At 42.0% G+C, this 25,800-nt stretch overlaps 1 protein-coding gene across 9 annotated transcripts in view; it reads right to left on the bottom strand.

Annotated features, from left to right (window-relative positions):
• WNK1 (WNK lysine deficient protein kinase 1) overlaps window positions 1-25,800 on the bottom strand; it is a 164,040-nt gene that overhangs the window by 52,394 nt on the left and 85,846 nt on the right. For 5 of the 9 annotated variants that reach the window (XM_034780598.1, XM_034780607.1, XM_034780626.1 and 2 more), the window contains exons 5-16: window positions 24,533-24,621; window positions 23,096-23,315; window positions 22,505-22,841; window positions 21,099-21,286; window positions 14,885-16,069; window positions 12,142-12,219; window positions 10,675-10,824; window positions 9,093-9,566; window positions 7,608-7,889; window positions 6,835-6,932; window positions 4,993-5,155; window positions 4,076-4,192 (exon numbers count right to left, since the gene is read on the bottom strand). In XM_034780598.1, the coding sequence (XP_034636489.1) occupies window positions 4,076-4,192; window positions 4,993-5,155; window positions 6,835-6,932; window positions 7,608-7,889; window positions 9,093-9,566; window positions 10,675-10,824; window positions 12,142-12,219; window positions 14,885-16,069; window positions 21,099-21,286; window positions 22,505-22,841; window positions 23,096-23,315; window positions 24,533-24,621 (3,381 nt within the window). The remainder of the gene's footprint in view (window positions 1-4,075; window positions 4,193-4,992; window positions 5,156-6,834; window positions 6,933-7,607; window positions 7,890-9,092; window positions 9,567-10,674; window positions 10,825-12,141; window positions 12,220-14,884; window positions 16,070-21,098; window positions 21,287-22,504; window positions 22,842-23,095; window positions 23,316-24,532; window positions 24,622-25,800) is intronic. The other 4 variants (XM_034780644.1, XM_034780670.1, XM_034780662.1 and 1 more) reach the window with 3 other exon arrangements.

The raw sequence follows: 25,800 nt of genomic DNA, 5'->3' as shown, positions 1-25,800 counted from the left end.
ACCTACATCCGAGTCAGCATTGGTAGTAATTGTACAAATGAAACGTCTGCTTGGATGCATCTTTCCACCAGTCCAGGGAGTGCTTTATAGTGGAGGGTATCGATAGCGGTTTGCTTAGCCTGTCCTTGTTCAAGGAACAGACGGACCTGAGCCACATCTGAAGACACCTCATGAACAATGAGGCGTGCAAAGTGCCAAAGGTGCATGCTGCCATATGACTGGGCAATTGTAGGCAGTTCCTGGCTGACGTTTGTGGGCTAGCCTGGACTGTCTCTATGAGGCTCGTGAGGGTGGTAAATCTGTGCAGCAGGAATAATGCTCTCACTTGCACTGTGTCAAGCTTGGCCCCAATAAATTCCAGTCGCTGTAACGGGCTGAGGGTTGATTTCTGGATGTTGTGCTGTAAGCCCAGTTGTGCAAAAGTGCGCATGGTGATCTGAGTGGCACATATGGCATCCTCAACAAGGCAGTTATGTAGATAATGCCTTATGTTTGCAGGTGTGCCGCTATGACAGACAGCCTTGGAGAATACCCTGGATACGGACAAGAGGCCGAATTGGAGCATCTGTACGGATAATGGTCTTGCTCAAAGGTAAGCCACAGGCATTTCCTGTGCGACGGTCAGATTTGAGACGTGGAAGTAGGCATCTTGTAGGTCGAGGGCCAAAAACCAAGCTCTTTGCTCCAGAGCTGGAATAAGGGCTCCTAGCGTGACCACCTTGAACTTATGCACCTTCACACATCTGTTTGATGCCCTTTGGTCTAGAATGGGTGTACAACCTCCCTTTGCCTTGGGGATCAGGGAATAAATCGAAGTAAAATCTCTTGCCTCTGAGTTCTGCTGGGACTGGTTCTATAGCTCCTAGGTGTAACAGATCTATCTCCTGGCGAAGCAAGTTCTCGTGAGAAGAGTCCCTGAGGAGTGATGGCGAAGGAGGGTGGGAATGGGGGAGGGACGAGAAATGAATGGCGTAACCCTTTGAAATAATCTCCAAGAGCCATTTGTCCCAGCTGCTGTGAAAGAAGGTCAGGTGATTGCCAAAATCATGTGACAGGTGCATAGATGGTAGATGATGTTTCAAGGCGTAGTTGTTCAGGCCCTCAACCAATCTGTCAAAAGTGCTGAGAAGAGACAGTCAGAGGTTGCATATTGGGGTGCAGTTTTCACTTTTGTACCCTGAGCCTCTTGCACTGCGGCTCATAATAGCATTGTGAGGGTGGGTACTGAGAAGGTCGTGACCTGTACTGTGGTTGAGAGCCATATCTCCTCTTTTGTCCGCTGTATAGATTCCCATGGAATCCTTCAAGGCGTGGAGAGAGGCACCAGTCATATCAGTGAAGAGCTTGGGCCCGTTGAATAGGAGATCCTCAACCATAGTCTGTACCTTTCTGGGCAACCCAGAAAGGTGTAACCATGACGCCTGCCTCATTATCACTGCCATGGAGACCTAGCAGGCTGCTGTATCTGCTGCATCCAACACTGTCTGTAGCACAGTCCTGGCCACTAACTGGCCCTCTATGACAATGACCTGAAGCTGCTCTTTGTGCCTCTGGTAAATGTTTGATGAACATACTGACTTTTCCATAATTAATGAAATCATAATTGGCCATGACCAAATTGCGACCCTGGACTTCAATATCAGACGAATAAGTCTTCCTTCCAAAGAAATCTAGCCTTTTCCAATCTCCATCATATGGGGTCGACTTGGCATGATGTTGCTTGCCACATGCATTAATCACATCTACAGAAATTGAATTGGGTTGAGGATGTAGAAACAAAGTCTGCCTCTGAGAGGCATGTAATATTTCTCTTGCAGGTCGATGCAATGGAGGCTGGTGTCTGCCAGATGACTTTGGCAGGGTCAAGAAGCGCCTCCTTAATTGGGAGGGCGATTTTGGAGAAGGAGGAAGTACTGTATGCAGAATATCTACCAGCTTGTGATATGTATCTGCTACCTCCTGTAGGGGAATTTGCAACTCATCTGCCACCCTCTCAGTAAGATCTTGAAAGTTCTTAATCATCAGCTAGTGATGGGGGGAGGCATTAAAGCCTTATCTGGTGAAGATGAGAAGTTTGCTGGAGTGATAGCCTCCCTTTCAAGCCTTTCCTCCTGTGCTTCAAAAGTTTCCTCCTCCTCCAGTTCAGGGACTAGAGATAGTGAAGCTACAGGAGACAGTCTTGCCAACTCTCTCAGAGACACGGACACCCACAAAGTGTGGGATCTGTATATCACCCAAGGATCCCAATAGGGCAACTGGGGGTGGGGGAAGGGGGGTAGTGGATGTGCACAAGGAGGCCCACACCAAGATTGCAGGTCAGCGCGAGGGTGGAGTTGATGAGGTCTCTAGTACTATCACTGTGGCGTGCCATCACAGGTCAGGGAAATAACATGCTCCTGGTCACTGTCAGACTCAAAGGTAAGGGTGGTGCTGACCAGGGCATTGGCACTAAATGTCCTGTGATTCCAGGCATGGGGCCCCAGTATCAATTAATGGGGATTGTGGTTCTTCCATGACCTCCAGGTCTCTAGGGCAGTGGTCTCCAAAGTGGGGTGCGCAAGAGGATCCTTGGGGGTGCGTGGCAGAAGGAGTGTTGTTTTGTTTGTTTCTTTTTTTGGCACTTCATCAGTTCGAGCGGGAGTCCAAGCAGCTTTTTTGTTGTTGCTGCTGCTTCAGCAGTTCGGGCGGGAGTCAGACCGTTTTTTTTTTTTTCTTTTTTGCTTCTGCAAAAATGGTAGAGCCAGCGAGGCAGGGGGTTGCATGCTCAAAAATCTTTTACTTATAGGGGTGCGCAATCAAAAAAGTTCGGAGACCACTGCTCTAGGGCACGGGAATTCTTGCGGTTCCACGGATTCACTTGGTGCCGTGGAGGAGTGTCGGTGGTAAGTTGTAGGTACTGATAGTTGCTTATGTGTGGAACACTCCAGGGACAGGAGCTTTGCAACATTCAGTTCTACCCCAAGGGAAGTTAAAGGCTCCAGGGACAACATGTGTCCTGGAGAATGTCTGGCACTGGAGTCAGCTGGTGAGTGAAGTGCTCTCTCCATCAGGAGGCATTTTAACTCCAGATCCTGATTTGGTATTTTTGAGACCTCGCCTTGAGCTGCTGGCAGAGGTTGCACTTTTGTGAATATACGATTCTCCCAATACTTTACACAGTAATATCACCCTCAAAAGCAAAGAAAGCAGAAATTTATTTTGTTTTTTTTAAATTAAACAGAGAGGTTAGAGAGTCTAAACTACTAAACGTCCTCCGGGGGAGGGTGGGGTGTAGAGGGTTCCCCAGAAAGGCAGGAAACATGAAATAGAAGGGTCCCCCCCCTTTTTTTAAATCCTGGAAACTAACTATTAAGGGAAACAAAAGGATTAAACTACTACTTATGCTAATGATGCAGAGAGTAACAAGACACCTGATCGCTCCATTTGAGGCCAAAGGCAGTCGAGAAGGAACTGTGGGCAGTTCGCCCGCACAAGATAGCCTCCAGGCAGATCATGAGGGAAGGAGAGCACATGTGCGGGCTGAACAGACACTGCAACCTAAAATCTTTGATTAGAGGTACAGGGACTCAGATACACCTACCATGGAGCTCACATAGGGACAGTACTTGAAGAAAATTGAGGTCCCCAGTGACAGGAATGGGACTGCACTTGGAGGAGTTTGTTTTATATTGTATTTCCAGAAATCGAGTTTACTGTTTATTAGCTCAGCTCACAACAAGCAGTTAGTAAGAGATTTTTAAAATCCTAGAGTACAAAGTTAAAACTGTTTTACTTGAAGACACTGAAGTTTTAAGATAGAAGCTGACCCAAATCCTCAGATGAACTAGTTGTGCAAATACTGGACCAAACATGTTGGCTTTGGACACTGTTCTTTACATTAGGGAAAGATTTTGCTTCTAATATTAGTAATGTGACTGGAAGAGGAGACAAAGACTATAGTGCACAGGGAAGCAATAAGAATAGTAGTAATTCAAAAAGGCAAGTTAGATGAACTCTAATCTAAGATTATTTGTACAACTAATATGGTTAACAAGATCAGGGTCAATTCTCCATCTGCACTGGAGATGTAGCTCACCATAATTATCGCGATTTCCTCTGGGTTGTCACCATCCAAGTCAAATTTGAAAGTAACCATTTTCCGATTGTGTGTCTCTAGCTGGCACTCAACCACCCGATCACCCTTGTTCGAAACCTGAAAGAGAAGAAATATGCTTTCCAGCCTGAACTGCAGAACACAATGGAATATCATGAACAACTACTGAGTACAAGTGTGCAGACATCTCTTGTTCCTAAAGCCAGGGAAGGCCAGGTGCACAAAAGCAACAAGAGATCTCCAAGAGGGCCAACTGTACTGTACTCCTCCTTGAGCAATTCACTTTCCATTCTCAGACAGAGATCAGATACACTGAAGGGCAATGATCCTCTAAGGGATTCCCAACCACATCAACCTTCAAGCCCTCTTGCTCAACATAGACCATCTTTCTCTAGAACTCTGACTGCTCTGTAAACCTTCCTGCTTATGTCAAGAAAGAGAACAAAAAGTCTGTCCCAACATTTCAGGAAAGTCATTAATGGTAATAGTGAAAATAGGGTGAGGTTTCTTAAACGAACTCCAGCCCAGTCAACAGTCTGAGGGGCAAGGCAAATGGCAAAGCAAATATTCTGTAGCAACTACTGGTATCACTGCTTCCTGAATTACCATGTTCTGCTGTGCTTAATGCTCCGCAGCATAGCTAATAGCTCAGCTTTGGAACACTATCTGACCTCCAAAGCAGGAAGAATATTTTGTACACCCCTCGTATAGTGTACGGCACCAAGAAAAGAGATGGGGTGGAAGCCTAGCCACTTCACATGGGAGGCCGTTATCAGAATTTAGGATACAAGGGAAACAGAAAGGATACCCCTCTTCAGGATGGTGGGTAGAGAAGTTCTGTAAAAACTCAAGACAGACATTATCCACTACTACAGTCACTGAAATAAGCCATAACTCACATTGAGAATTCTCAGTTTTGGTCTAGCAGTTTTCTCGTGCCGAGAGCGGCTGCGTACAGACTTCCGATAATGGCGTTTGGTGGTTCTCCCTTCATGTCTCCCACTAGATCCTGGCACATTCTCATTCCCATCACTCATGCCCGAAGCCACATCAGAATGTGCACTAAAAACCAAAATAATTAGTTTTAATAATTTTCACAAATATTTGAACTTCTTTAGTGTGTGATGACTGAATTCCCCTCTTAACCCAAGAGAGGGTGGCCTCTTAAGAGCAATACTGGTTACTCTTGTGAAGACAGGGTATGAGGATAATCCTTTAATCACATATGGTTGCTTGAATAATAAATATGTAACCACACATGAAAGGAAGGGATCCATAAAATATGTTTGTAAAATAATCCATTTAAATGCATCTTCTGGATGAAGGATCAAGCTCTGCAAGGCTCAACCCCTGAATAAGTATGAGTATCACAGGAATGAGTAACCCCCTTGCTTGATGTGTAATTGCAATAGATTACCATATCAGGTGTGACATTATCGGATTAATATATGACCATGTATATTACTGTTGCTACCTCTGTTATACAATTGCAACAAATCTTGTACAAAGTGTGTCATATGAGGGGTCAATGGAAAAGTTATGATTTGCTGAATATGATTATCCTATTAGTATGCATGTATCATTTTCATTTCTGAAGTTATGAATATTGACTATACACCTGTATTTCAAATGTGGTAACTCCCACAAGGTAGTTTACATGCAGTCTAGCCAGCACATTGTGAACCGACTATTCAAGTTGATGGCCCAACAATGAACCCAATGGGCCATGGAAGCAGCTTATCCCCACCTGATGGACTTTCCTGTGAACTTTCCAGCCAGAATATGGGTAATGGCCCCTGCTATGACTCATCCAAACATGCAAGGGCATGTGACCAGCTCATGTGACACTTCATTCCATCTTATGCCTGTACTTTTCCACTGACTGTACTGAGACCAGACCCATCATATGACAAAAAATATAAAAGGCCCCAGAAACATTTCCACTTGGCCTCTTTCCCACTCTGTTCTCTGGACTATGGACTTATACTAATGAGAGCATTCTAACCAAGAGACTGAGGGACCTTCCAATCTTTTGGAAGGAACCAGAGACTTAACAAGCCAGCAGTTTTATGCCTGATCCAAGAACTTTGCAATTATTGCATGTATTTGATTCTTTTTGTCAATTTTAACTCTCACCTCTTTCTTTCTTTTTATAAATAAACCTTTAGATATTAGATACTAAAGGATTGGCAACAGCATGATTATTGGGTAAGATCTGAGTTATATATTGACCTAGGTATGTGACTGGTCCTTTGGGAGAAGAACCCCCCTTTGGTTGATGAAATTGGTTTTAAATAACCACTCATCACTAAGTCTAGTGTCTAGGTGTTGGAACAAAGGCTGGGATACTTAAGGAGACTATTTCTGACTTCTCATGACAGAAATTTACTTTTGTTGCTGGTTTGGTAAATCATATGGAAGAATAACCACCAGTTGGGGGTGGGGGGGGGAGGAGGTTGCCCTAATTCTCAGCAGCTTGTCATGAATCTGGTATTGTCAGTTGTGACCCACTCGGGCATGGTAACATCAGATCATTGCACACAATCGGTGTGCCTTCTCCAGGCCCTGCTTAAAAAGAGGAGGCTTGGAGGATTTGGAGAGAAATCTCCTAGAAAAAAATGGAAGTTATTCCCTCAGTTTACATAGAAAATATCCCTAGTAAAGAACAGATGCCAGAGAGCCACCAAGGGAAGAAACTCCTCTCGACCAAAAAGTTCAACTTAGTAAAACCCACTGATTACCTGTCTAGTGAGGAGACCAATGGAGTAGTCTGTGCAAGCTGTTGCTGTGCTGATGGTACAGATTCTGAAGGAGCAGCCTGTGAGGCTCCCTGAGTACTCTGCGAAGAGAAAACAAACATTCAAGCACGCCAATGAGTTATTTCTTACCACAATCAACCTTTTAATATTTTCTCCCCAATCAAACTTCAAAGCTAGAAAGCACCATTTCTCCAGAACAATTTATAACAACCAGGATCTAGTCCTCTCAAATCTGATACCCAAGGAAGAGGGCTCTAGTGCAAGTCTCATACAGAGCGCCTGGTGAGGTCAGCCATCCCATCTGCTACATTGTGATACTACAGCTTGCCATGCAACCAGCGTCCTACTAGCAGACTGTGCAACAAGGAAGCCAACGCAGCACACAAAGACAATTCAAATCTCTCCCCCAACAACAGCAAAGCTGCAGGGAACATGTATAAGAGAGATTCTCAAGGGCTACCAATGGCAGAGTGTCTTTGAGAAGACCAAAAAAGATCTAGAGTACTAGCAAGAAGTGAAGTGTTAACAGGTTTTTTCCTCTGGGAAGCACACTCACTTCCCAACAGAACAGCCAATGGCAACAAGTTCCCCACATTGGCATGACATTCTGCTGTAAGAAAAAGTCATTTGAGACATTAGTTCATTATGTCCAACTGAATATCATCCCGGAAGGGATTAATTTACCCCACAGTGCAATGTAATTTAAGTCCTGACATTTATAGTTTACAAACACAACTTGCAGAGATTACATTTACCTCTAAAGCTCCCTGCTGTGAAGACGCAGATGAGACCTGCTGTGCTAAACTCACTGCAGGCTGTGGCACTTGAACCTGTCCTCCTAGACCGCCCAGAGGAACTGAAATGTTCTGTTCCACATAAGGCTGCACCATTGCAGCAAGATAGCCTGGCTGAGCCAATGCATCAGTGGGTAAGGGAGGGGACAGTACTGCAGAAGGTATGCAAACAGAGGCCACAGCAGAGGAGGGAGCAACATTTGAGTCTCCTGGGTATTGCGGCGGCAGCCGAGGTGGGAAGCCCTGTGACAGAAATGAGGAATCTGAGTTAGTGCATTTCAGGGGAAGTTAGGAAATCAGAAAGAAAGGCTGAAAAAAGAAAACATGGCAAGTCAAGCTGCAGGGGCATGTTCCAACCTGACACCCTTCCAGAATGTTCAAGCACCTCTAAAAATCATTTTCCAAGAGGAACAGAGCAGACTGCCCAGGTGAACAAGTTCACCTCCAAAACAATCATGTAGTATGAACCAGCAAATTCTCTCTCAGGGCTCTCACAAAAGAGAAGCGTTTCAAAGTCCCTAACAGGTAAATGAATCCTCACCTTCCAACTCCCCCCATAGTTATCTACAAAATTATGAAGTGGAAAATCTGAAGAGCTTGCAGGCTGAATGGCCACTACGCAGACAGGATATGCAACCTCTGCTGGTAATCTTTCATAACTAATAGCTAATGTTCCTACAATCTCTCCCCTTTCCACACTCAGGAGGTGGGCTCACCTGAGTGCCAAGCAACATTGCTACACACCGCAAGTAAACAGTACTTGCTATTATCTGCTGTTGGACAGCACATTTCAATGTAATATATATTACATTACAATAGTGGTAAACATCACATGTTGGGCCTCTATTCCCATCGCTATGCAGGTTGTCCCTTTTATACCCTGACAGCAGTAAATGTTTAAACTTCTAAATAATCAGACACTGATTAGCTCCTGTCCATCACCTCAACATTCCATGTTTGCATCGGATACTTCACTTATGTTCAGGGATCACATAGTTTGGTTTATTGCTAAGATATCAATTTTCCCCCAGTGAGTTGTGCCAGAAGACTGGTGTTGCCAGATACCCTACACAGTATCTTTCCAGGACACAGACCAGCAATTTGATGTCTTTGGCAGGGGTGATAAAATATTATCACTTTTCAAATTCATAGTTGTCACATACAGCAGAAAAAAATACTAGCTCTTTCAGAGAAATTCCATTGCCAATAAATCCAGAGTTAGGTTTCCAAAAACAATAAAATTTAATGAAACTATGCCTTCTTGCATACAAGTGTAATGAGAGAATTTTTATTTTTTTTTCTTTAAATGAACAAAAGAGAAAACATGTGGCTTGTTCTCTCTCCCGCCAAATTCGGGTACTGGCAAGTATCTGCAGCACGCAGATCAGGTCTAGTGCCCCAGAGGAACAGAAGACTAGGAGACCTCTTGCTGGCTTGCAACAATACCTGATACAAAGCATCTCCAGCTGGAAGTGCAGCTTCAGCAGCTTGTCCAAGGCTGGCTGGTAATCCCATGGACTGAACAGCTGGCTGCAGGAGCTGTGGGAGAACCTGGCTGGGCAGCTGGGCCGCAGACTGTAGAACAGCTGGAAGCTGGCTAGGGACAATGGTTGATCCTATAGGGATAGCAGCTGCTGCAGCAGATGTGGCCAGAGTGAGTAGTGGCTGGTTAATGCCAGCTGCCATAGAGATAGGCAGAGACTGGAAGCCTGGCTGAGCCACTGACGCATGAGATGCTGCTATGGGGAGCTGAGAGACTGAGAACTGGGGGAGCAGGGAGGTTGACAAGGGCTGTCCCATAGGGAGAAAATGAGAGCCAATGGGGATGGTTGGGGCAACTGAAGGTTGAGGGAGAGAAGGTGCTGAAACAGGTAATGGAGGTTCGCCTTGGATGATCGGCACTGCTTGGGAAACAGGAAGCTGGGGATGCAAAGAAAATAGAGATAGACTTTTTAGGAAGCAGGGTTGCAGAAAAATTTTTAATGTATGAGTCAAAGAAAAGAATTATTTAAGTTATCACACCCTTTAAGAGTGGATTGGGGAGAGTAGCTGGAGAGTTGATTGCTGTGTTCCAAAGGGTTCTCATTTTGCAATTAGTTCCTGAAGATCTCTAAACCTTTTGCAACATGTATGTTGTGCTGGGTAGAACAGCAAGATCTGAACACTGCTGCAGCACCAACATGTGTGTAAACGAACTCTGGTCCTCTCCATTCTAATTCTACAACCAATCCTCCCTCCCTCCCCCCTCCCCTACCGGGAAGAGATGCAAATCCCACAACAAAATGGGGAAGTCTGCCCATTTCGGGTCTGGGCAGGAAGCAATGGAGAGTGAAAAGCCACTATCAGCATACAGAGAACAGCAAAGGTCAAGTCAATTGAAGCCAGCAATCAATTGGAAAAGGAGTTCAAATGAACAAGCAACAAAAACCCTTTAAATTTAACAAAGCTCACATTCATAGTATCAAAAAATGTGAGCCAATCCGAAATAAAACCATTCAGTAATAGAAGCATCCTGGCCAAGGAGTGAAGGAGGAAGGCCGGCAGAAAAGAGGACAACAGTTCAGAAGAGGCAGTGTACATGCTTATTAACTGGAGAACAATTTTTTGATTATGAACACACAAATGTAATTTGGATGGAGTAGGTTTCTCCTACATAAAAGTGTCAACAATGCCACATGAAACTCCTCAAAGTGCAGGTGACACATTATTTTAATCTTTGCAGAAGTTGTGTCTTGTTGTCACATTTTAGACAACCTGACAAAGATCTCTATGTAAGAAAGGCTTCCCTTTTAAGTGCTGTTGCTCCTCAACTGAACCACTGAACTTCTGCCACATATTCCAAAGAAAGGGATTCCAGGCATACAGACATTTCTGTTCCTGCCAAATTTTTAAACATAGTAGAATAATCGTGTCACCTCCAGCAGTAGTTTCTGAACCATTAGGACACAAGGCAGACCAGTAAAAGGGGCAGCCAACAAAGGAAGAGAGGAGAAATCTCCTAATTTTGCAAAAGACCAAGTTTAATTACCTGAGTTCCAGCTGGTACCTGAGGCATCGGCATGATCAGTGGAGTCTGAGTTTGAGAAACTGGTTGTGATGGGGTAGCTCCACTGGAAACGGATGACTGCTGCAGCTGGTACTGTCCTGTCTGCTGGGAAGGAGCCAGCTGCTGTGCACTCTGTTGCAAGAAAAGATGGCAAGAGATTATTTTCTCTTCAGATAAAAACGTCTCAGATTTAGATGTGTTTGGGTAGATTTTCCCAGATTTCACTCTGTAAATATAGGAGATAACCATATACGATAGTTTCTATTCCGCAGCATTAAAACAGCTCTGGCACCAACACTGAGCCCTAATTTTTCACTAGTTACAATGGAAGCTAACGCATCCTGTTACAGAATTAGTGTACGTGAAGAAACAATTAACAGAATATTATTCAGCACAGAAAATATTTCATATCACAAAAGCCAGACGATCCGACAGGGCTACCTAGAATAGGCAGATGTCAAAGCTGTCAAGAGAAGATGTACAGTTTTTCTGAGTGGAACCCCTGTTGTGTACCTATCAGAAACACAGATGTGGGAACAAGTATATTAGACAGCTAGTAAGACTGATTTCACATTATTCTACAGTTACACTAAGCATAGCTGCTTAGCATTAAGGCTGTCCAAAGAAGTCAAGAAATTCACAAATTAAGTCTGAAGTCTACTTGCTACTACACTTTACATCATGACAATAGGGTTGTACACTATACAAACTTCAATGCAAGAAAGACAAAAGGATAAGCTACCATAAGATTGGTGTTTCATCTTCATGTTTCCACCTACCCAATCATTTTGTTAGATCTTAAAATTACTTAAGAGTTAGTCTGAGCTCTCTTTTCAAATAAGAGAGATTAAACACCTTCCTGAAAGGCACAGAAAACAGCATTCACAAAAAGATCCTACAAAATAGTTGTATCAGTGCCCAAGTAAGAAAACATGTCTTTCAGTTATTCAGCCCTTTGCCCAAAACCTAGACATAAGTCCTTTTACCATACCCTTATGAGAAGGTGCCCCTGCACAGGGAACCTCATTGAGAAAATCATTGAGAAAATTTGGAAGGCCAGATTCTGCAAGCACTATAGTCCACTTGTACTTAGCTTACAAAATTTCACTTTCAAAACCAAGCACACACTGGAACTAGATGTGGTAAACTTGAGGTTGCGAGAGTAGAGAAGATGTACACCTTTGCCTACTCAAACACATCATCAAGAGGATCCCCATTCAAATCTGGAAAGCTTCAATTACATACTTGAGTCAAAAATAAGCCATCATGTATAAAAAAGTCACCAGAATATAAAAAAGTTGGCAGCTGTGCCTAGCATCTGCACCAACAAGCCTATATCCTTTCTACAAAGGACGAGGATATCCTCCTGTTCACTTTTTCCCATAAAAAGCAAGCTGCAAGTTAAACTTACTACACATCAGTCCCAGCTTTAGGAACTGTTATTCTTACCTGCTGACTTTGCTGTGTAGGCTGGCATGGTACCCCCACTGATATACTACTTGAGACTGGCTGGCCTTGCACCTGTGTCTACAGGAAAAAAATGGAAACAGGTAGAATCAGACTGGGCAATTATTGGCTTCTGCAACAAGCATCTATAATTTCTGACTAGGATGGTCTAATTGGAACAAATTTCTAATGAAAACAAAACAATACTATGGCTTAATTTTAATATAGAGCTATTCAACAGAGCAGAGCATTATGGGGAAGTGATGAGCTCTATTTTGTTAAGCTTTCCAGAACAACTAATAAAAAAACAAAAACAAAAAAACAAAAACACCAGTGCAACCCAAACAGCCCTCCATATTAGGCAAGTCAGCCTACCAGTTTCATCCTTCTGCAGTGTTTTTTTAGGATCTACGTCAGGCTGTCCTGGTATGATAGCCGGGAACATTTACACACTGAGCACACTTAGGTGGCCGGGGCAAAAGAAAGAAAATTAAAAAAGGATATGAAATCTGTATCCTTGAGCATCAGCTGAAGAAAGATACAGAGCTCTAGACCAGTATTAAATCAAGCATGTGTGTGTCCTCAGCTCACTTTGAAAGACATGTCAAAAATCCACATCAAATCACTTCCAGATTCTCAAACCCTAATAAATGTTCAGAGCCTATCAACTGGATCAGCTGTTGGAGAGACAGAGGGTTCCAGTCCACAGAGTCCTAGCTAACACAAAGAGACAACTTCGAATGAATAAGCAAATAAAAGAATGGACGAAGGACATTACAAGCGAATGTGGAAGAGACTGAAGAAACAGTATGGCAACTACCCTCTCAGCAGTTTCATTCCCACTTGACTAAATATCCTTCTGTATCAGAAACTGGGACCTACAGTAATTATACCCCTCAGGATAGTTCAGAAAGGGAAGGTCACCCAGCTCCCTTTCTTAATTTGTCACTTCAGTGGGAAGGCTGAAAAAGTAGGAAGTGTCTAGTACATTTAGAAAGTTGTATAAAGTACTGTATGAAATATTCTTTCAAATTACTAAAGCCACAAGATTTCCCTTAGAGATAGTGTACATGCCTGCAGTATATTGCTTCCATGAATACTTTTGGAAAGCATTCCTGTGATTTAAGAAAAATCCTTGGAAAACACAACACCATCCAGGTAAGCTCTCTTTTGCTCTTTTAATAGTTTCTTGAAGGTATTGCCTATTCGTTATGATTTGAACGTTACATACTAAGGTAATGCCACTTCTACATGAGGCTACAGTTTAAGTCCTAAATCATGCACTATTTTAACACATTAGTCAAGAGCTCTTAATAAAATATCTCACATATGGATTATCTTCCTTATTTTGGGCTACCTTCCCAGCCATTCGTTTAGTCTTTAACATACATAGGAAACCACTTACTGAAGTTTGTTGTAACAAAATAGTGTTTATAGGGTAGTATAGTCCCAAATTGTTTCAAAGCACTTCACTAGACTTTCACTCTGCTTACACTGAAGGTTCACTATGCTCTAAGTGGGCTCCCTTGGAGTTCAGCAACTGTCATCTAACAGACTGGTGCTTAAAAGCTGCATTCTGAAACAGCTATCCCCACAAGCCTATACTTGTGTTGAGTGGGTGGAAAGAAAAGTCTCCACTATCCCATGAGGAAAGCATTCAGACTGAATCCCTGGTTCCTGACCTTTCTACATTTATACACTGCAGAACAACAAAGCTCCTTTTCTTCCTAAACATCTCCTCCATTCCAAAAAAATGGGCTAGTCCCCAGCTACTGCAACAGTGAAGAGAATCCTAACTTCACTGTTGAAATGAGTGGAGTGAGGGAGAAGAGAAGTCTACTTCTAGGTAGGTCCTCTTCTCTCCTGGCTCTTGCAAGTGAAAGTACTACATGTATCGATAAAAATATGTAAATTCCAACAATGTTTAAGTTTGTTTTATTTTTAACATTCCCAGGTACTGCCATTATGTGGAAATGATACCTTATGAATATCAAGCTCAGACAATTTGTGCAATTGGCTTTAGTTTACATTTTAATTTATCAAAATAGTTAACTTTGAAAATTACTTATGAAAATTTATTTTCCCAGTGCTCCTTCAATAAATACATTCCCAGATCTGTGTATATTTATGGACACACCTCATCCCCTGAAATCCCTTTGAAACCTAGTAAGAGTTTCGCCTGCATCTGGACAGTGGACAGATAAACTGGCATTTTAGTTTTTCTATCCTACATTGTATGAATAGTATTTTGTTAAACAATATTAAATTCTTTAATTGAAGACACTGACTGCATGACCAGAGAAAGCATGATTCTCTCGTCACAGTATTTCTTCCCACAGAATTAGTCATACCTTATTGTACCCAATCCATAACCTTTTCAGGATGAAAAATCAACCCTGCATTTCAGTCCCCTGGATCTCTGAGCTGAACATCAGCTAGGAAAATACAATAAGGAGTACTGACTATTTGCTACAAATGTTAGAAGGCCCCACCTACCAAGATTTAGCCTGGGCTGAAGGTAGAATGATTAACTGTCGATGTCTCACTTATTTAGGTGAGACCTGGTAAGCTACTGAGATCCTAGTATATTACTGATATAGCGGGAACATATCCTCTGAATTCCAAGATCTAGAACAACTTGGAGTGGGGAAGGGAGAGGAGAAGGAAAGAAGGGAAACCTGGCTCTTAATTGTGTAAAGGAGGACTTAAACAGCAGAGAAATTCTGGAATGGTTTGCTCCTGTAACCTGAGGGTAGAGTGCAGGTGGTCCTGATGAAAGCGAGGTGGACAAGGCCTGCTGAGCTGAGGCTCCCTGTTGGAAACAGATGAAGAGCTGCGACTCTTGAAATATCTTCTGAGGCAATGGGACAATGGGCAACGAGAAGTCTGAACCAAAAGCTGTAGACAACACCCCTGTTGGGGGAGGAGACTGGAAATCACCAGTGTCGGAGGAAGTCAGCTGTGATGAATCACTTGAGTATTCCGGACTTCCTTCTGGCCAGCTCTTTCTGATAGATCCCGCTCTGGGTACTGTTAGCTCAGGAACAAGGTAGTTACACAGTTCCTCTGTCACAGGCTGGAGGCGACCATGCAACCCTGTTGCCTGAGTGGACTCCTCCTGATTAAAATCCATTGACCCCCGGCAGGTTCTGTAAATACGTTGGGGTAAGATACCCCCTTCTCCTGGAGCCGAATTTGGTGTGTGTACATGGAACTCAAAAACACAGCTTGTTCTGCCATCACCACTGTGAGTAAGCACAGCAGGTGCAGAATGAGGAACAAATACCTGGTGACATTTCAACTGTGTGGAATCTGCACTTAATGGAGATGAAACACTGGACAATGGTGAAAGTGGGCTCATTCCAGAATCCAGCCTCAAGCTCTGTAAATGTCTTGGCAGGAAGGTCTGCCCAGATTGGTAGTCATAAACAGAGCTCTGAAGAGGGCCATCTTGCACATGCTTCTGTTCAGGCACCTGTTTCAAGTACTGTTCAGTCCCATAGGAATTATATGCTACTGTATCATAATGCTCTGGCAACTGTGGCTGGTACTGCATGCCCACTAAGTACACTGCTTCTTGTGGCATTCTATAGTGAGCATCCTCAGGAGGTACTGAACTGACTTGCACATGTAGGGGCTCTCCAGTGACCTTATGAGCTGTAGTGCCCAGCATAACGACTGCCTCTGGTGTCCAATTTGTGGGGCTACCACCAGGTGGAAGTAAACTCTGGCCAGTTTTCAGCAAGGGCTGGAAGTGGCACGTTTGGGCTTCCAAGAAGGAGGTACTCTTGCGCCGCTGAGCAATGGTGACCTTCGGCGGGCAGACAGGTGGTGGCGAGAAAGACACTGGCCGTTCATGAATGGTTGGGAAAAATATCTGTGAATCTGGGAACGTTGGTGTTCCCCGACACGGATGCACCAGAGACTGAGGCTGTATTGATATGAACAAGACAAGTAATTCATACATTTAGAAATGAAAGGACATGAACATGCACAGCTCACTAGGCAGCTCTGTGTAGTAACCTTATAGAATGACTACTCCAAGTTCATGATCAATAACACATACATTGCTTTGGAAATTACAAAATGTAAATATCCATTAAATACATCCATGGTGAACATGACTGCATATGGAAGTATTTGCTTTTGTTAGAAGCTGCTTTTCCGTAACAGCCCCCTTCTTCTCATTCACAAAAGAGATAATTTGCTGCGGACAATGAAACACTTACTTTCACAATACCTGCAACTGCTTTAAGTTAAACCTTTGAGTAACTGATTTGTGTGCAAATTATACCAAAACAACCAACTCTGAACTAGCTAGCAGCGAGGCAACAATCTCTTGATTTTGTGTTTACAAGGTACACAAAAAAGGCAAGAAAGGGAGAAGAGCTCTTCAGTTTTTGGTTACTTAACTCGGATTATCGCCCATGAAGATGTAGTGTTGTTACTCTTTCAGAAACCATTCAGTACTTGCTATATGCTAAAAGGCAACGAATGAACCTTCTAAGGTCGCAAGATTAAGACATCTCTTAAGAGTCACTCATGTTGCATCATCTTTGGACTCAGTTGATTTCAACTGCCCTTCACATTTGTGGTACTCAATAGGCAAGCAATTAACACTCATTAGAATTGACTAGACTACTCTTGCATCTCCAATCTGAATAGACCTGTACTAAATCAGCAGTGAAGTTCTCAAAAGCAAAGTTATACACTTTTTGATTAAAGTGTTAAGTTCGGCCCATCCTGGCTCTTTTTCCAAGGGCCAAAATGAAGGGTGAGGAAAAGTTGTACTGTAATTTGTAATAGTAATGCATTTTTACGATATATGTCATTACTGATTTTCACTAGCACCTCATACTTTCTACACCAACAGTACTTACATATTTATTTAATTGCTCTTGGGAGAACAGCAGCAACTGGGCAATCACTGACTACTACAGGCTATTGGAGTCAGAGAACTTGCCAAGAAGTTGCTTCCCATTGGCTAGAAGTTCAAGTCAGTTAGGAAGATCTGGTTCAAGGATAATTCAACAGCAGGGTAACAATCAAGAGCATCATTTCCAAATGTTCGGTGAGATACTTTCATCTCACTTTGCCCCAGCATATCGAGCCATGATGCAATATTGTCCCTCTTTCAGGAGGATTCTACAAGAGCTACCAGCAACCGATTTCACCATGACATTGTGATTGATTCTTTGAGTTCACTATAATCAAACAGATCACTTAATTTCCCCTCTGAAAAAGCAGCAGCAAACTCCCATAGTGCACAGTAAAGTGAATAAGGACATGTCCTTTATACTCTATTCCTGTGTTCTGGAAACTGATTCTGTATTCTCCAACCTCCCCTTAAAAGGAAATATTTCCTCAAATTAAAGAATAAATTGAAGCCAAAAACCACTTCTAACTTCAAATGGAATCCATTTACTCTGGAAAGACTGCCTTCCATTCATGCTCTTAGCATCTAACATCTGCTCTAACAGAAGCAGTCTTTCTAACTCAAAAGACAATATTTACATAGGAATCAATGGAAACTTAACTGTAACTTCCCTCCAGAATCAAACAGAAGAAGGAAGCTGAACTGTTTGCTACTCCTACTGATAGAAGCCCGTCTGATTGGTTTTAACATTATAAATCTAAAAGGTCATTGTCCCCACTAAAACACAGTGCTCTGGAGCAAACCAGCTGCTACTAGTAAATTTTAACACCTGGTCATATTTGACATTAACAATTTTATCCAGGAGCTGAAAGAATGTCACTGACTGCCTAAAAGCAGAAGCAGGTGAACTAACCTTATGGGACAGAGACTAAATTGTAACTTCTCTCTTTATCCTCTGTGATACGTTCAGTTCTTTCCCTAAAACTTGAGTCAAACTTCAGGTGCCAACATTGCTCATTAGTTGTTACATAAGCATGGTGCTTCCCAAAGAGAAGGAATCAGCACTCTAGTTGCATAGGGCACAGGATTTAAAATCAGCTCCTCTTTACTTTAAATAAATCAAACCAGGATGTATTTAATGGTAACTTATCTTTGTGTACCAGGAGGTGTACAGTAACACATACAGGACTGACAAAGAGGGAGGGCAGGCTGGAGCGTCGGTGCTTGCGTGGAGAGGCAGAGTGCATGGGCAGGACATTCTCCAGTGCTTTAGAAAGCTTTTCTGCAAAGGTTTCCTCAGGGGCAGTCCGAAGGTAGGAAGGAGAAAGAGGTGCACACAATGCTGGCGATGGGGTAGAAGGAATACTGGGAAGGATGCAGGGCAAAGAGGGAACAGCAGAAAGATGGGGGACACATACTGACATGCTACGACCACGTTGAGGCTAAGGAGGAAAACAAAATTAAGAAATGAATGCTTTAAAATGAAAAGTTGTACAACTGTAATGAGCTAAAACAAAAACAAACAAAAAAATCTCACATACATGATGAGACTACTGCTGATTGCTATGTGTGCAAAAGGATATGAGGGAGTTTAATGAAGGTCAGCACACAGGGAACAGGAAGTGTGCACCTCTGAGGACTCAAGCTTGTCTTTGATTATTCAACAGTGAAGAGGGTTCCATTAGTGCTCCTACCAGAAGCAATTTGTATGTGCACACGAAGAGCAGGGCTGACATAGGAGATATTTTCTCACTGTACACTCATTTCAGGAAGCTTTGAAGTGGTATTTCCAGTACCAAGCAATTCTACACATGAAAGACCCTAGGTGCTTAATGCACAGCCTTCAGATGTCCACACTAGGTTGAGTGGGGGAAGGTGTGTATGTCAAAGTCAGTGGTACTTGTCTCTCCAGTCTTTCTGCTTGCACAAAACCTATTTCATTTTCTAGAAAGGAGTTTAGCTTCCTATACATATAACTGGACTGATAGGATGCATTTAGTGCTTTATTCAGTCAAGTGATTACCATAAGGATTAAGCATCATCCACAACATGAATTGTGGAGCAAAAAGTTAGAGTTTAATCTTTGGAAAAAATTGCTTCTTTAATATTAGTTTTACTGCATTTTCTAGAAGATGGCTTTGTTAAATAAAGAGCCAAGATTTTGTGATTTTGACACAACCCCGAAGCCATTAGGTCAGAATCTGACCCAATTAAATACTTGTAAAAAGGAAAGAAGTGGAAAGATGGAAGTGTTAGTATAGTAGCCAACCCATAATTTCAAGATTTGTTCCTCTAGTCCTTGAAATTCTCACAATGAACTGCCCCCTTGCCTTCAAAGAGAATTGAACTCCAAATGTAAAAAATATATATATCCAGATTGGTGGTTTTCTGGAGGTCTACCACTGATTTTATCAAGATTTTTCAGATTAGTATCTGGACTGCTCAGCAGAATTGTTAGTGGGTTCCCTACTGTTACTCTAATCATTCAATCTGGAAGCCAGCCATGTCAAGCCTGGAATGTTTTTTGGTCCAAGCCACATCCTTGGATTGAAATATGGGAAATTAAGAGAGCAAGCATTGAACTACTTTAGACGGCTTAGAAGGTTCATTTGATTAAGAATCAACAGCGCCACAAACCTTCAGGTTAAGTGCCTTTGGAAAGGATGGAGAGGCCATTTATTCATCAATGCAACTGGTAAGTTTCTTCAAAGAGAAAGGCGGACACCACTAACAACTCCAATAAAATTCCCTGCTATAGATACCAAAACAGAAACTTGAGGATTCCCAAGACTCAACAGAAAATGGTTTTGTATTCTCCAGATATGGTACCATTATTTGTTTCTGAGTTTGCAAATAAAGGAGCCAGCGATGACTGTTGAACTGAAATATAAATACTACAGCGGTGAAAGGCAGCGTTTTTTAAGAGCTCCTACAAAGTCAGCATTGAAAACGTATCAAGGGGGAAAAAAGGGTACCAAATAAAGGGTAGCAGATGAACATAGTGGAAAGGGTATTTGTGGCCTTTGCAGATTTTCCAGGGAGGGAATATGCATGGCAACTGACAAGCAACTCAAGACAAGCTATAAATAAAATGGGAACACACAAATGTGGGATCTCTTCAGTCTGGAGTGCTTACATGCAGCATTCTATAATGGTTCAAAATTCTTACCTGTGACACCTGTAATCAAAGCCTTACAGAATACACATGTAGCAAGTTCACATTTATAGAGCAGCTCTCACTAAGTTATTCTAATACCTGTCTGTCCTTTCAAGGACACTTGATCCTTGGAACTTCCATGCTCACTGTTAAGTGTAGTTGAAGCACCACTCTCTCCTGAGTGAGACTAAGCATAGACTTCAAACGTGAGAACACCCTCAAATTAGGGTTGCATCAGTCAAGACTGATACTAATCCACCCATTTCACTCTAAATGCATGCAAAAAAACCCCAGAAGATTACTTCCTCTTCATCCTAAATGAAGTGCTGCATTTGAGAAGGTGCACATAGCCCAAAGTGTTTTAGGTAGAATCTGCATTTGCATACAATATGCACAGGCTTGGCAGATTTCAAGTTGTATTTTTTATACAATTTTGACACAATAGCAATGTATATTTTAAGCATTTTTATTATAGATTTACATTGTCATAGTTGTGCAAAACTGTAGGTTAAGCACTTTTTAATAATTTCATCAATTTAAATTTTCACAGTTGTGGAAAATTATGGAGGGCAGACAATTATTTAATTATAGTAGATGTGAGGTTCAAAAAGTTACGCTTTATAACTATTATAACACAAACTGTCAATATCTCATACCAAAATATATAAAGTAAGTATCCCTAAATCAAGCTCAAGTTCTCAAGCAGCATTTTTCTTACTTCACCTATCTGTAAATTTTGATCATCTATGGAAATATTTTTTCATCGTTTGTGTGTATGGTAAATCAACATTTACCAATAAAAATCTTATCCTTTCAAGCCTAAATATATACACTGCAGATTGAAAGACAAGAGGAAAGTTTGTGACAAAACCAAACAGATTGACGTAATCCATAGTGTTGTGTGTGCCTTTTGAGGTTTGTGCTTACCACTGTGGGTGGCTGATATCCTCCATGTTGTTGAGACTGCACTTGACCAGCTGAAGTTGTGTATCCCTGGACTGTAGCTGTTGAGATAGTCTGTTCATGCTGGGAACCATAGGACACAGTCTGTTGGCTAGTCACACATGATTCAGTATGAACAGATGATCCCTGACCACTGTCAACTGCCCCATCAGCTGAAAATAAAGACCACAAGACTTTAGTTCAAAAACAATACTGTGGACTCACAAGCTTTACAGTCTTGCTTGAATATTACAAGCCAAGATTTTCAAAAATGGGTGCCTAAATTTAGGCTTGGAAATGTATGTTGCTTGATTTTCCAAAGTGCTAAGCTCCCAGCAGTTAATAACTGAAGTCAGAGCTTACAAGTACTTTGCACTGTCCAAGTCAGGCGATTTACTCAGGTGTTTAAGTATGAATTTGGAAGTCTAATTTTAAACACCCTTCTGAAAATCTTAGCCTTAAAAAACTATTATTTGCACGCAATAATGTCAGTCTCACAACCTGCCCTGACTACAGGATGTCTTCCATCTCCTCCACACTCCGCAACATGTCCTATATTGAACTAAGGTCTTCAGGGCAGGGTTTACTTTCATTGTGTCATCTACAGTACCCAGTACACTGGCAGTTTTTAAATATTTTATTGATTATTAAGAGGAAAACTGGTCCAAAACTAAGATTCTCTTCCTCCAATATAGCAAACATATATATGGATATATCCCTGAGAGCTCCATGTCCAACGCTGAACTAAATTGATCCGTATGATCAGGAGAGGAGCGTGGAAAGCCACTGACAATCATTTCAACAGCTCCTTTACCTAGACAGTTATCAAAAAGTTATTCCCAACTAAATGTGGAAATAAGAAGTTTGCTTCAGTTCTGCCTTGCTCTGGCCCTCAGCTGCTCTTTTGAAAATGTTACAAGGTCCTCTCTGCTAACCAGGGGTTCTTTTTTATTATTATTTTTTAATTTATATATTTATATATATATTATAAAGAGGATGAACAGCCTCATTGCCTTGCACACATAGGTGTATCTTTCAAGTCTGAGTATATCCAAAAAAGATCTTAATACCCAGCTGCCTATACAGGGCAAATGGTAACTTATGTTTCTCTCTCTCATTTTATTAGTGCATATATGGATGGAAGATCAACTAGCCTCTCACTATTTTCTCTTCCTCTTACAATCATATACTACTGTAGAGTTCCAGATAGAAGAGCAAGAAATGAAGCAGCAACTCAATACTTTGGATACCCCACTGTGGGCAGAATTATCAGCATCATGTAACCTGATTTTTCACTTGAAAGGGAAATCAGTAAGACTCCCCAGAAGGAAGGAGAGTAAAATTAAAGGGGGTGGGAGTACATCCTGAATGGCCTAAGGCAATATACTTACACAGAACAGATATGCCGGGCTGTTGATATTGCAATTGTTGGTGCTGATCAGCCTCTGGCTCTTCGGGCTCTACTTGTGTGGACACTGATGCTGAAGTAGTGGGGATGGCAGTGATGCCAGTGGCAGATGGAGGATGCTTTGCCCCTGCCTGGGTAGCATTTGTTTGTAGCTGCTGTTCCAACTGCTGCTTCTGACTGATTTCTTCCTGCTTTCTTTTCTCCTGCTCTTCTCGCACCAACTGACGCTGCTCTCGCTTTCGCTTGATCAGAGACACTCTGTCCTTGATCGCTTTGGCCATTGTCTTGTGATCCCCTTCACAGACATACCCTGACTCCACCTAAAGCAGGGCACATGGATGTTCAATATCACATCTTGCCACACCAATACAACAAGTACAGCTCTGCTGTATAATCTTCAACTTCCCAGTCTCCTCTGAAGGTTAGCTCCAAACACAACCAGTCCCTCACCCGCTTATGTCTGCCAGGACAATAAAAGCATGGCAGGTTACACCCCAACCTCAGAAGAAAGTGTGTGAGTTGATCTAAACTAAAAACAATTACAAATGCCCAAAAAGGACACAAGAGCCCTTACCATTTCTTGTGCTACATCCTCTGGGACATCTCTCTCCAAGTCAAAGGAAAACTCTATTGCCTCATTGTCCTTGTATTTGCCCTTAAGCTTTTTGATATCCTCAATTCGTAACCAGAGCTTGATGGCAATCTTCTCTCCATCATCTTCCTCTGCTAGTTCTACCCGCACACCAGTCTCTTCCTGGAAGAAAGCGTGGTTCAAAAGGTCCTTGATAGCATATCTATACATATCAGGATAGAGAAGTGGAAAGGGAGAGAAGATACACAATGATTAGGTTTTGACAAAAATCAGTAAGGAACATCATCTTCCTTGAATGGCGATACCAAAAAGCTTACTCTCAGCTTTTCATACTACTCCCATTAACTCCTCTGTTTGTTTTTTGGGATGGGGGGATTAAATCTGCTATTTCAATTTTTCTTTTCCAGTGCCAATTTTTTAAACTTTTCAAAATGCAATAAACGATTAACCCCAAGATGATGCAAAAGCATGCAACTGTCAGTGGCTTAAAATTCACTTGAATCTCAACTACAAATCCCTAATCCTATCAGCACAACATCACATTAATTACTTAAAATAATGGCCAGCATATCATAAAATAACTCTTGAAACAGTATGGCTTTATGAAGGTTAAAGTACCATAATACATCTGTTAGTCCACATATTGTGCACAGCGGACACTGCCATTTTAAATAAACAAGTCAGTATTCTATTCAAGATGGCCTCCAAACCCTAGACCAGTCATCTCCTCACTGTTTACCCAACTGTCTCATTCTGTTTGAGACCTGTATTTATCTTTGACAGCCCTGGCAGCGTATCAGTGGCCAATGATCTCCATCATCCCTCTCAGCAAAAGTAGTAACATTACCAGTGCTGGAGAGAGCTTTACCTATCTTCCTTCCCACAACTGGTAGATGCCAGTGACACTGGGTCTCAGCTACCAAGTGGAAGGGAGATGGGTATTCGATGAAAGGAATAATCCTCTATTTCACACTTCCTCTTACCTAGAGGTAATTATGGTCTTATGCCCTACATTTAGGCCTTCAACTTTAGTGCTATTTGGGAAGCACTGGTGCAAATTATATTCCAAACAATACATCCCTGCAGAGTACAAATGGTGTACTCAACCTGTCAACCTGTACAGGCACAGTAAGAAAGAGCATCACTGTTCTCTACTACAAAGAGTGACTGGGTTTGAACACCGTTGTGAATAATCAAATCAGCTAACACAATGTGGTCAGTATAGAATAGCCCAAAAATCACACTCAGCATCATATCAGTCATAACCGCTCTCAAGACCTCAGCATTTTATCAGAATTATATATACGACACTATCCAGAAAGTTTCCAATACATAGTATCTGAAGCCTTATAGGACTATTCCAGTGCTTTAGTCTGTGCTGAAATACAACTACCTGGGCCTCAAAGAAGTGGAGCTTACCTTTCATCTTTGTTTTGTCGGATGCATCCCTCAATGATCTCCTTCACTTCAGGAATTGCTACTTTATCAAAGCTAGCTGGCTTGACTCCCTGAAACACACAGAAGTACCAGTGGGGATACAGCAACAAGGAAGCCCACTTATTAATTTGCAATGACGTTTAAAAATTGCAGAAACAACCTTCATATTAACAGACCCATATTCTGTATACACAGGGCCAAGTTCATATCCCTGGTGTGAACTACAAAGGTAAATCTGGCACAGGATGTCTTGTTCCTCAATCATTCATTACTGATCTTTCAAAAACAGATTCATCCTTTTTCTCTACCAGACATCCCCTATATAGTTTGAGGGCTTTAGCAGTTAGGCACTACTCAGCCATTTTAAACTTTAGAAGAAGAATTTGTTGGCTAGAGGGGCACATGTCATCTCAGAAGGGAGCATCTTCTGTGCAGCTCCAGTACACTAACCCACATGATTACCTGAACACACACAGCAAAGAGTTAGATTGCTTCCTAGAATTGTTCCAAATTACAGTTACGCAGAAAGATTTAGGCATAGATTCATCTTCAAGGAAAGAATTCAGCTCCATAAACAATCTGTCTGGATGTCTATGTAAATTGTTCAGTGTCTTAGACATAGACTGATTGGAGACTTCCCTATACCTCCGCCTCTGAGTCAAAAATAAATCTGATAAGGCAGGACAGTCTGACAGACAAATAGATGTTAGGATTACACAGGCAGCTCTAACTGGCAACACTTCACTGACTTTTAGCAACACAAAGGCATTCTCCTGAGAAAAAGAGTAAGCAAAATCATCTCTTACAGCACTTTTTCCATAAGGATCCTATGGAAGCCAGTGCAGATATATATGGGGCTAAATTTCCTTATTTACATGTGACCAACATCCCCACTGATTTTGGAGGGGGCTGTGCACACTAAGGAAAGCAGAATTGGGCCCACAGAACTTCACTTTACTCAGTCTTCATCTCAACTTAATATTAAAGATGGCAACACATTGAAAGAGGAAGCAGCCAATTCTGTTTATTCATAGTTTTAGTAATTTAAAGTCTCAGTTTGCAGCAAAGTAAACTATCAACTTAAATTCAGCTACCAGATCTGTTACTTACTTCAGGTATACATTTAGTGCAGTGATCGACACCGTATCAGCCTGCACCTCTGGTGGATCACAATGAAACCAAGCACAGAGCCAGTCCTGAAGTAGAAGTCAAGGAACAGGGCTATATGAAGTATTTTAGACCTTCATGGT

Source organism: Trachemys scripta, chromosome 1, assembly GCF_013100865.1.
Source record: "Trachemys scripta elegans isolate TJP31775 chromosome 1, CAS_Tse_1.0, whole genome shotgun sequence".
Classification (NCBI taxonomy): domain Eukaryota; kingdom Metazoa; phylum Chordata; order Testudines; family Emydidae; genus Trachemys; species Trachemys scripta.
Note: the sequence above shows the minus strand (reverse complement) of the source record. Positions and strands in the feature narration are given on the sequence as shown.